The sequence below is a fragment of the Anabas testudineus genome, chromosome 9, assembly GCF_900324465.2.
Source record: "Anabas testudineus chromosome 9, fAnaTes1.2, whole genome shotgun sequence".
In the NCBI taxonomy this organism is placed as follows: domain Eukaryota; kingdom Metazoa; phylum Chordata; class Actinopteri; order Anabantiformes; family Anabantidae; genus Anabas; species Anabas testudineus.
The window spans coordinates 26,021,541-26,033,982 of NC_046618.1; the positions used below are offsets into that span (position 1 = coordinate 26,021,541).

The 12,442-nt window shown below is 39.5% G+C and overlaps 1 protein-coding gene across 3 annotated transcripts in view; it reads right to left on the bottom strand.

Moving 5' to 3' along the window:
- slc36a1 (solute carrier family 36 member 1) overlaps positions 1–12,442 on the bottom strand; it is a 35,416-nt gene that overhangs the window by 11,917 nt on the left and 11,057 nt on the right. For all 3 annotated transcript variants that reach the window (XM_026344135.1, XM_026344134.1, XM_026344136.1), the window contains 3 exons: positions 11,600–11,698; positions 10,687–10,853; positions 8,532–8,701 (listed from right to left, as the gene is read on the bottom strand). In XM_026344135.1, the coding sequence (XP_026199920.1) occupies positions 8,532–8,701; positions 10,687–10,853; positions 11,600–11,698 (436 nt within the window). The remainder of the gene's footprint in view (positions 1–8,531; positions 8,702–10,686; positions 10,854–11,599; positions 11,699–12,442) is intronic.

The window sequence follows — 12,442 nt, forward strand, 5'->3', positions numbered from 1 at the left end:
AGACCGACAGAAGAATGGAAGGAAGGATGTGTAGGACTAATATATAAAATTAACAATACATTTATGTTAAAGAACATTCAATATGTTTTTATATATAAGACTTTCAATGTATGTTGAGCTGCATCAATAAACTGAAAACAGAATATGTGATGCTCCAAGAGAAAAAGCTCACAGCTTCCTTTACAGTGTCAATATTCCTTTTATGATTTAAAATTTGGTTAAAGATCAGACAGTGGAAACAAAACAGAGTGACAAAAAGTATAAAGGGGAAAGAGAGAAGGCTGAGAGTAGCGAGTGAAGATGGAGTTGGAGGGTGAGGCTGACCTTCCCCACCCAGTAAGAGGTCCATGCTAAAGAAAGAAATCCTCAGGCTGACCTGTCTGCTCACAGTCCAGAGACTCTGGCTGTGCTTCTTTTAGCTCAGCTCGCACACTAAGTGAGCTGGTGGTATGGATATCTGGGGGATAGAGGTTGTCATTCAAAGATAAGGCTAGTTTGAAAACGTGACTTGCACATTAATACACTGTTCAGTTTTGTTTCTCGGATGTGACCTTTGGGGGTGACAGTCATCTACAAGTGATCAGATGAGACTGCTGAGATGTGCATGTGTGTGCACAGTTAGAGACGGTGGAAATACATGGTCATTAACAGATAACTGTTACTACCAGAGCAGTATATAGTCACACGTGCTGAAGTGGTGAGTTAAAAATCACAGACAGGTTTAATCCAAAGAGATTAGGGCCTTCTTCTTACCATTAAATAGGGATTCCCTTATATGTACGCGTCTACGTACACCATCGCCAAATGTTTGTGGGAACACCTGCTTGTTATGGTTTGGGTTACACCCTGAAGTTCTAGTAAAGGGAAACTCTATGGCAAAGCATCGGCTCATATGTTTTGCCATCACTGTGTTTTTAAAGACGTGCAGGAGTATTACAGTATTAAACACCAATATATCTGTGTGTTACTGAATTTTGTTGTGCATGACGCCACCTCTGTGCACAAAGTCAGGCCAATAAAGTAATGGCTTCTCCACTTTGTAGTGGAAGAACAGAGACACCTTTGGGACAAACTGGAACAAGCTCGACCTTTATCATCTAAAGTCAGTGTTCGACCTCACTAATGCTCTTGAAGCTAAATGGAAGCAAATCCATGCAGCCAGGTTTTAAAATCTGATAGGAAACCTGAAACCAGAAGACTGCACCAAAACAAAACAGCGATGACTTAGCCCCCTCAGCCTACCTTACTTTAATTTACCAAGGATTAATCACATTGCAGCTCTAAACATTTTTAATTCAATTCAGGTTCTGGTATTCTCTTTATTATCAAAATATACTGTTGCCTTGCAGGTTTTACTGTAGTGCCTTTCTGAAACAGACCTTTAAAACAGCAGCAGGTCCATCACATCACCCCACATGTGATCTTTGATTCACCGCCTCTCACAGACTCACGGCCATTCAGATGAAATGAAACACGAACACAAAGGCCAAACAACAGAGGTACATCAGCTGCACAAGACGTAAAGGTGAATGTGTGCTCACATCATGTTTCTGAAGGGGTATAAATGTGACAGCACTACAGTCCAACAACATGCAGCATGCATTCCCAGCGGCACACCACCTTTGTGCCACTGTGCCCCCAGATAAAGCACATTTATAAAAAAAAAAAAAAAGCAGAAAGAAGAAGAGGGGGCTCACGCGACATCCTCACGTCCTCTCTCGTTCCCATCAACAGCTTAACAACACACGCTAGCTGCTCAGCTCGGGCCTGTGGCAAAGTGACTCAGACAAAGGAAGCACTTTCAAAGCAAAAATGAAATGACCAGTGCAGCAAAAATAGCTTTTAAGCAAACAGGAACAAAACCCTGATTTTGCTCCGTGGCTTATTTCTCAGCATGTGTGGGTGAATACAACTTTAAAGCTCCATTAAAGAGGGGGTATTATGAAGAGCAAGAATTATCTAGACTTGGGTAGAATTTCCCCATTTGTGGTGTCATTTCTGAGCGATTACAGCATCTTATAAAAATGACTCGGATAGCACTGGTTTTGTTTATAGGAAAATAATATAATGGTGGAGAAAATTGGTGCGGTGTCCAGGATGTGTTGCTAACAACCCATTTATCTCTGTTCCCAGTTCAGACCTGAGGGGCAAACAAGTACAGTGGGGGTTTGTTGGTGGGAATTGTTGTCTGATAGTGTCCTTCTGATTCTGAAGGTTTTAATAGCACACAGAGGCTTTAACAAAAAAATGTAATGACTTTAGTTGATGTCAAAGTGTTGCTAGAATCATTCAATTCCAAATGACTTCTTGGTTTAAAAGTTTTTTAAAGGACTTTTCCCTATCCGGATGTTGATGAAACAAGACTTGTTATTTTAAATTATAATTATTAAGTATACTGGAAGTTACAGAAGACTTTTTCTGAACTGACAGGAATAAGTGAAATCCTCATTGACTTGTAGGTAAATGCAGAAATGACTTAAAGCTGAATCAAATCAATATATTAATATAAAGATTATTGCATTTAATTTGAAAAAGTCACTTGTAGTGAGAAAAGACAATCAGTTCCAGAGAGTGTTAGCATCTTACAGATTATTGATTTGGTTTGGTTCAAGTTCAGCGCTGTGTTTCCAGCAGCAGACAGCCTCTGTTCTGACAGAGGAAGCAGTGTAAACTACGTGTCCAGCACCAAAGGGCAGACTGTCCGAGTCAGTGAGAAGCTGGAGAAAAAAGTGAGAAGGAGGAGAGCGAATACTGGACCCACCCTTCAGGGTGCGAGAACATCACGGGAAACTGAATACTGACGTCTCCTAATGTCTACGGACTGTGACACACCAAGACAACTGCAGCCCGTCAGTGATTGTCGACCCACACTGTTGGTACTAGATGGGCCCTGTTGGCAGCTTTTATCAGAGGCCAAACATCTGGTTAATGCAGCTTTAAAGAAGTACATAATACAGTTTGGGCAAGTGTAAGGTATCATACATGCCTAGAGGTGTTTGCTGTGATACAGTAAAATGCATATAGTCAAGGGTCATTGGATCCTGTTTTCCTAGCACTAAGAAGTTTCTCCAAGTGCCCGTTTGAGCTTTATTAGCTGATCAAACGGCATTCGGAGGAGTCATCCTTCGGGCAATCCTTGTCAAACCCTGTAACATAACGATATCATGGCACGTACAACTGCAAGAAACAAGGCGAAGTCATGTAGCATTCCTACAGCTGCCACTCAGAGGCTCTCTGATCCAAAATAACAGTAACGGCAACACTAAGCCTCTCCAACCCTCAGCTTACCTAATTAGAATAGAGTGCTCACTTCAAAAGAAATCTCCCAGCACTGAAATGAACTGACCTTTCGAGTAGGAGCACAAGTCACAGAACAACTCATCAGTGAGAGAGGAGAGTTAGCACAGGGCTATCCTCTCTTTTAACTCCTATCTGGCTGTTTAAGCTCAAACTGAAGTAAATAAAAGGGAAAGACAAGAATTTGTTACTGCAGCTGCTGGAAAAAACTAATCATAAAAACTGAATACATTCAGGACTTCAGTCACTTCCTGTGACATTTTCCACCACCATATGAAATCCATTTCCACATTGCAGTTTACCAAGATGATCTGTTACACGATCATCAAGTAAAAACATTTGAAAATGTTAAAAACAAACACTGAATAAACAAATGCATGTTCAAGACCTTCACAGGTGTTTTTAATTCTCCTCTTCTGTGATGGTTAATGTTTAAGATGAAAGATGTTTCATGTAAAAGCAGGAATGCAGGACACCTGTAGAAGTGTCTGTAGATACTGCTGTAAGAGTTTTAGTGTCTCTGATGTAAATTTTAATATGTACTGCTCATTTTCTGCAAGATTTACAACTAAATGGGCTACAAGACTAAAAACTACCCAAAAATGATGCAACCGCACCAGAGCTTTGAAGGGTTTTGTTTCTTTGGATGCTCTCAGCCTGGATTTCACTGCCCACTCAGATGACCTTGCAGCACAGACCAACAGAAGCAAACTCACATCACTGAAATAAAGCAGTGGTACTTTAACAAAGACAAAAGCTTCTCCCAGCGGACAACCAAGAACCAACATCTGCTCTCTACTCAAAGACTGCGACTCTCAGAGGCACTCTTCAAGATGTACTCGGTGCATACAACGATGCACTGCTTCAATCACATCTTGTATCCTGATTCTAAACCAAAGGCAATCTCCAGCTCGTGGATGTGCATGTGGGAGCAACATGATTCCTTCTCCAGTTGCTGCTTCCTTTATTCTAGCATGCATCAGTGGGATCCCACTGAAAGAAAGTCTTTTCTTGTTGCTGCACCATCTTTACATTCACAATGCATAAACCACAAGTCGACTTGCAAATGACCCTGCAGACACGAAGTGGCACATGTATGCATTTAGCTATTCACTTTTATTAGCTCATCTACATGCATGTGGAGAAACCTGTACAGTGCGGTAAATGTAATTTACATAATTCTCTATAGGCTCCAATCACAGCCAATAGAGGAAATGAAGATCCTAGGGGCTAACACGCATTGTGGTTCTGTAACTCAATAACTGTGCTGTGATTTGAAGTTTGATTCCATGCAAAGTGCAGTGAGGCAGAATGGCAATGAACCGGAGCTTGGTGGGAATAGGACTTTAATATTTCCCCATGTTTCTTCCTGGTTCCAGTTTCCTATACACTCTTATAATGCAGTATAATCTCACACACACACACACACACACACACACACACACACACACACACACTTACACTTGAAGTACTCACTGGTGTAGAGAAATCAGCATCTGTGTCAAACTCAACTTGGGATTGCCACATTTAGTATCTACATTATTTTGAACCGTTCACATCTCCCCACTGACTGACATGAGTTAAATTGCGGTCTTGGTATCCATCATTTAATGGAGGCTTTTATGCAAAGCACTTAACATCACCAAGTGCGTAGGAGACATAACACCTACCCAGAGATGAAACCTATTGTATATCGCACAGATTACATTTTGCACTATACCCATGAGGCTAAGCATGACGCTATAGTTGGAAGCATAATTTGAGAAGGAAAAAACTTTACACAAAGGTGCGTTTGTGCAGCTAATTACTCAAAATGTCTCACGTACATATCGCACTACACAGAAAGTTATCATAGTTAGAAAATAAGTGTTAGAACAGTTCCCGTACAGCAGCAGGTTAATGTTTTTTAACCCTAGAAAATAAATTTGCTTGCAAATAAGCATCTCAGGTGGCTGCAGTCATTTATGTTGCTGAAATATTTCATCACATGTGAGAGAATGGGTGCAGGATGAATCTGTCTATGTACTAAACGTAACTTCATGAAACATTATTTTGTATTACTTCGTGCTCGGAGAGAATACAAACCTATGTCAGTGTTATGACAACAACAGTTTTATAAACATCAGTAGGTTTTCTGGTTGTTCTCAAATGCATCTAGCAATTAAATACATATAGTACGATGAGTTGATATTATTTATAAACCTGAGCAAAAACGTCAGAAATCTAAAATGAAATCTCAAAAATAGCACATTAAGTCTTTATACTTGTCGGAGGAGAGAAATTTATAGTAATGCTAAAGACATAATGCAATGAACCCTCCCCTAAAGACACAGGAAACACAGCAGCTACAGATACAGTCCAATTTCTTTAAAAATATTTGGACAGATCATTATTATTTTAGGGAAAATTTGTTGCTGCTGTTAATTTGTGCAGGTTGTATTGTTTGTAGACCTGTTTCAAAATAAAACCAAATTGCCCATTTATGGAAACGTTCAGCAAACTGCATTTTGGAGCTTTTAACAGAATCAGTATGCTAATGACAACATACCACATCTTCACATACCTATTCTTCGTAAAGCCAATGAAATGTGGACGTGAGAGCCCATCCTTCTCATTACCTGCATATTGACCATCGATTCCACTGTGCCTGCTGCAAACTCAATTACTTCTTCAGTTTCTTGTTTTTGACTAGGGAAGTTGTTTTGAAGGACTCGTTTAGCTTCTCCTTCTTCAAACTGCAGCACAAACAACAGTAAACCACTCACTCAGTATCATTTTAGTCATTTACAGTCCATCCATACAGAACTGAATTACTGCCACCAATCACGTGTTTTCAAAGGCTCATCAGGCTGAACTGATCTTTGAGTACGTTGACTGGACTAAACCAACTGGTGGATTCAAACCCAAGTCCTTCTAGTTGTAAGGTGACAGAAAGTCTGCTTTGACCTCTCCACTGATGCTTCTCATGTTTACTTATAATCACCATTTGGTTCTTTCAGATCTAGGAAAAGCTCATTAATTACTTAAGTGAGAGCTGAGGCCTTTGACTGGTCCCAAATTAATTCTGAAGCACAACAATGAGCCCAAACATACAGTTAGAGTCCTGGGGTAACATGAAGAGTAGAAGACCTAAGAGCCTAAATCCACCGGAGAAGTAATGTATGTAACGCACAGACGCAATGTAAACTACGTGCAAGTGTACTGAGGAACATTAGCACAGTTTAAGACACCGTTTTAATTAACACAGTTCTTTAAATTATCTCACCTGAAGTGACATAAACTGATAAATACAACTGTTCATCTACAGTCCGCCTTTTCTAGTGAGTTTCGTTTAGTACTGCGCACCATTAAAAAATCTCAACTCCAGTAGCCCGTCTTAAGATCGTCGTACTGAATCACAGCAGTAAGACACAAGACAACAACAAAGTTAAATGATCAACAGTGCCGGCTGGATGAGAATCAATAGCAATTGGAGGAGTATTGCCGCTATACATAGACCACCAGAGCTATTACAGGAAAAGGTTTACCGCTACCCGAAAATAAGGAAGGGAGGAGAACAGATGGGGAGACGTGAGTTAAGAAGACACGTGGCTGTTAAGCTACTGGGTTTTATTTCCATTCACATGAAACCTCCTCTATCAAAGGGAGTCCAGGAATAAGTGTCACAAAGAAGAGAGCCTGTTACATTCTCACTTTAAAGAACTCACATTTCAAGTGACTGCTGGCTAGAAATATAATTTTAAAGAGCAGCGTCTACTCCCATCCAATTACTGTTTTCATGAGAGCAGCAGTCCCATCTATTGCTCTCACCTTCATAACACATTCTGAATCATCAGGTGGCGACTGCAGGGCTGAACGTGGAGAATTTGTCAAACAGACCCCGAGACCACATCACGGTGACAAAATAAGAAAGTAGTGGAATCGGTAGGACTGGGGGGTATTTCGGAAAGCAGGTTTCACAAACTTAACTCTGAAATCTGGGTAGATTAATGCTGAGGTTGGAAGCTCAAGACTTTTTGTGTGTGCCTCCTTACTAATACTGTCAAATAAAAAAATTGAATAACAATTTCAATGTGGAAACGTATGGAGTAAGTTAACTGTTAAAACAAGTTAAGTTACGTTATATGCAGCCTTTGAATCAGTCACTAGTTCATAATAATAATAATAATATTAGTTAAAAAATATAAATAGAAAATAGAGAGCTAGCATGAAATACTTTACTATAGAGGGAGCAACGTTAGAAACTGCAAAAAACAAAAAAAAGAATTTAAACTTTATTTGTTGGCTGGTTTTATACTAAATAAAAGGAATTAATATCAAACCTGAAGCTTGTATTTTTACAGTGCTCATACTAAAACGTCCTGTAAATAAATAAAATTACAGTTTTTATTAGTGATTTAAAGCTCAATTACAAGAAAAACCTAATACTGACATTAACAATAATAAATTATCAAACCCAATGCATCGTATCTGGAGGTAATTGGTTGCAAAGGGCTAAGAAGCAAAGAAGCAGACTGATCGTCTGCTTTCACATTTTTAGCTGCTTGAATTATTAAAAAAAGAAATAAATGAACCTAATAAATATACAATAAAGAAAACTGGGCCACCAAAAAAGTTCAAAAGCTTTACAGCAGTCAAGAAGGAAACGCAACCCAGACGCAGATCTCCTGATCCTGTTCGGGAATGAAATAAAGGTGACGATGGTTTCAAGTCAAGATGCTGCTTGTCATGCAAAGCCGTATAAATCTATTGTATATTTATATGTGACTAGACTTACAGTAATGTATGTGAGCTTAGTAGAGAAGAAGTTGCACTGAAAACTTAGAGGAAGAGGGATGAGAGAAGTCTTTGCTTCCTATGTTGCTTGTTTTTTTTGTCCATTGCCACATCTGCATTCAGAGCAGTTGCTCACACGTGAGTGTTGTTTGGCCAATCAAGCAAAAATCAAGCGGCTGGTTAGTGTAGTGGTAACATCACCACCTTCCATGTTGAAGACTGGGGTTCGAATCCCAGCTGTGGCCTACCTCCAGTAGGGGTCCTTAGGCAAGACCTTACGCTTACCCTGCCTACCTGCTTTGGATAAAAGCTTCTGCCAAATGACTAAATGTAAATGTAAAGAACCCGTCAACAGCTTCATCCTGCAACCAGCAGTATCTGACGCTCCCATGTACAAGGTATTCTTTCATGTTTTACCGCTGGCATATTTCATCCCCTCTACTTAGATTAATACTCACATGTAAAGATGACCAAGATGGTACGGAGCAACAGGTCGACGGCTGTCTCCCACCTCTCGGACACACGAGCCACTGCAGGTGGTATAAGGATCTCTGCTGGAACGTAGAACTGCAGAGCGAAGGTGATGAAAATACCAAAGGAGTACAGCAGCTTCACAGACTGGTACATCCTGGAAACAGCGATAGAGAAAGAGTAAATTGACAGAGAGAAAAAGCCAAGTAAATAAAAAGTGTTGTGTAGGAAAGTTACAGCAAAATAAATATGTTAATCATCTTTTAAAATTGTTTAGTTCACTGACATGCAGCTAATCAAAACCTTTCATAAAACACAAAACAAGCAGTGCAAGGCCTCAATTTACACATTCAAGATCCATCAAAAACATATTACAAGATGAAGCGGAATCAATTGGCATCCTCGTAAAACAAACAACAAACACTCACTGTCTTCTTCTCACTTTTGCTTTAACAGAGATGTTGGTAATTATAGTCTTTGAGTTTTCAACCTCATTGAACAGGCAATCTATTCCACTAATTAGCAGTATCAGTCTAGTCACGGCAGGCATTTCAAAAGGTGCCTGTCTCCTGCACGTGTGATGATAGTAACATGTAATGAGCAAACAAATGCAACTGCCATATTTAGTTTAACCAACTTTATTAGAGGAAGAAAAATGAGCTGACAGAATAAAATGAGTCATGCTTCAGCTTTTTCATCAGACGGACAAAAACCTTTATGAAGCAGACTAGATGGCGTTTGTCTATGAAGTTTATACTGCTCTCTGTGTTGTATGAAATTCTTGGTGATTTAGATTCAGCTCACTGTGTGTGTGTGTGTGTGTGTGTGTGTGTGTGTGTGTGTGTGTGTGTGTGTGTGTGTTGGGTTCAGCAGTGAAGCCTATTAACCAAAAGTAATAATCTGAGATGTCTCTATTATATACATCTATTTTCTTCCCCGAGTTCCTAAATAATGTTATATTTGCTTGTCTGAACATTCCTGATAAAAATCATCAAGGGGAAACAGAGCAGTGTTGTTTTTGCAATCAGTTTGATTGTGGAACACAACTGAGAAATGAACACAAGCTGTGAGAACGCCTACAGAGTCTTATACTCTATCCATGAGTAGGTTTATCTGCAGAGGTGGCTCCATACAACCTGTCATTTCTTATAGTCTCTGAGTACTACAGGGACTACAAGACTTGGCCCCATGTTTGCTGTGTCATAATTTGATTGAAGCCCAACTAATTCAGGTGAGGACAAAACTGAAAGAGTGAAGAATTTATAACCTGATTTCATTCAGTCGGCCACTTCACAGTCATGATTAAGCGATGGGAAAATCCTGGACTTAGAGTGTCAGTCAATACTGAGTTGGAGCTTTCAAAGACCCTGAGGTTCTAGGGAACTTATTTTTATTTTGTTTAGATTTTTGGGGTTAGGGGCTTTCAAAACCCAAATGAGTTACACTCTGTACTTTCCCTGAAGGTCTCACAACACAAATGGCCTATACTATGTGCCGTCCCTGAAAGCAGCACACCAAAGCCACTGACAGACATATCACAGTAAACCTTGAAGACACATTGTGATCTGGGTTTCAGAACCGTTACAGCCCAACATCTGAGCTAGACTTTGAGCAGAGTCCCAGTCACCTGAACAACCCTCGATGCTGCTCTCAGAACATCGTTTGGATTTCTGCCATGTCCACAAATTCTGTGAGCTGCAGTGTTTTACAGTCTATTTTCCTGCATGTCTTCTGTCAGGATATGTTTAAACTGCAGAATTACTGAAGTAGTACATTGTACATGTTACAGCTATAACATTATTACTGAGTCAGAACTTCACTATAAATATATTAATTATATTAATTATTAATTAAATATATTTTTTAAAGATAAAGACTTGATGTTCTGTTCTTAAACTGGCCACTAGATGGCATTACAGTAACACCGGGCTTCCTGTACTTGTACACGTCTTACATGTACTCTTATTTGCTTCCAAATTGTCTCTACTGTAATGTTGCCGGTTTAGTAGAGTAGAGTAGACAATACAAATACAAAAGTGCACGTTTTCACTCCTGTGTACATGAAAAGAATCTTTCAAATTATTATAAAAATCAGACAGTATTGTGTTTGTAGATGACACTGAAATGTTGATGCCATCTTACCAACAGTTTGGCAGGTTGAGAGTGATGCTCCCTCCTATTCTCTCTCCAAAGCACATATATCCTATGGTACCAAGACTGATGTACAGGAAGGTGACAATTCCCATCCCCAAATACAGAACCAGGGTGAAAGTCTGCGGCCTCTGCATCTTGTTCTCCAGGGGAAGGACCTGCTCACCCACAGTGACAAAGAGACAATCAGACTGTTAAACGCACAGCGAACTGAAATTATTCAATGACATTTGAACAACGTTAGAGGTAACGGCCTAAAGAAAATGTCACATGCTCTCATGCCGTCTTGATTTTAGCTTACGGACATTAATATGAAGACTAAATTTGTGTTGACATTTCATCAAATGAGTGAGGCTCTCCTGCACTGCATTCAGCATGTTACCAAGTGTAATATTCTCTCCAGCACAATGACTAATTGCTCCAATGGCATAACAAAACAGTGGGTGATTAAAAAGTAACAGATAACATAATGGCATGTAAAAACCTTATTAGGCGTCGTCCTGTAGAATTGTTAATTAGTATGAAGAACTGTGAACATAACCTGAGCATCAAACCCGGACAAATCAAGCTTATAATATTATAAACCAGCTTCTGTCAAACCCCAGAAAATTTATGTTTTAAACCTCAATTTATGTGACGTTCACTGTGATACAGTGTTACTGCCCACTTCCAACTGCACAACTGTGAACAAAAAGAAAATCTTCCAATAAAATGTCATCATAGCTTGAAATGTCAAACTGTATGACAGATGGCTAGGCTGCTTCACATAACAGTGAAGGGTATAAAAAAGTTAATATCAGGTGGAAATGGGAAAAACCTCTGATGAGACTGTTGCACATTTCACGTTAATACCAGGTATAAATCAGGTCTAGCTGTCTAGACGTTAATGTGTTCGGTCACGTACCACTCCGATCCCTTCAAACGCAAAGATGGCCGTCCCAAAGAAGAGAGGGTAATCTTTAGCTCTGCCTGCTTTAGGTAGGTCGATGGGGTACGTGATGTGCTGGTGGAGAACAAGAGAGAAAACATGAACAACCTGAATCAGTTAATTGATTTTTACAGTTCAGGGCTTTGTTGAAGGCAGAACAGTCTGCGGATGGTAGATGATCTCTCAACAGAACGACATCACTCAACTGAACCTGTTGGACTTTCTGATATAAAATTAACATTTGTTTGTAACTGTATGATTTCATTTAATAAACATAATTTTGTTGCTGCTTGTTGTTGTTTTTGTTGCCTGCTGTTCTTTTCTCTCTCCTCTTTCCACTCGCCTCAGCCGGTTGGGGTTAAAAAGCATTGGGGTTTTTGTTTTCTATATAAAGTTATATTCTATAAGGTCTTAAACCTTAAACCCTGTAAATGGTAAAAAAAACAAAACAAAAAAAAACAAAACAACAATGTTAAGAAAAAGACATCATCTGGTATGATGACATCAACAAAGGTGATCTCTTAGGATCTGTCCCAGAGTAAAATATCAGCAGGGCTGTTTGCCTGCTGAAGCTCAGTAGACGTTGGGACATTAAACATCTGTTTAAGGGTCAATGTTGTGCAGGTCTAACATGCATTTATAGTGCATATTTGCTGATGTTACTGCTGCCAAAGGAGGTTTGACTTGTTCTACTTCTACGAGTGAGCTCACAGATACAAATTGTTTGAATGTTATCAGGTTACACACACTGTGCCTATACTTTTATCACTAGTTAAAGCAGAAAAACACTTTTTCCTTGTCATTGCATTTGTAGCCTTT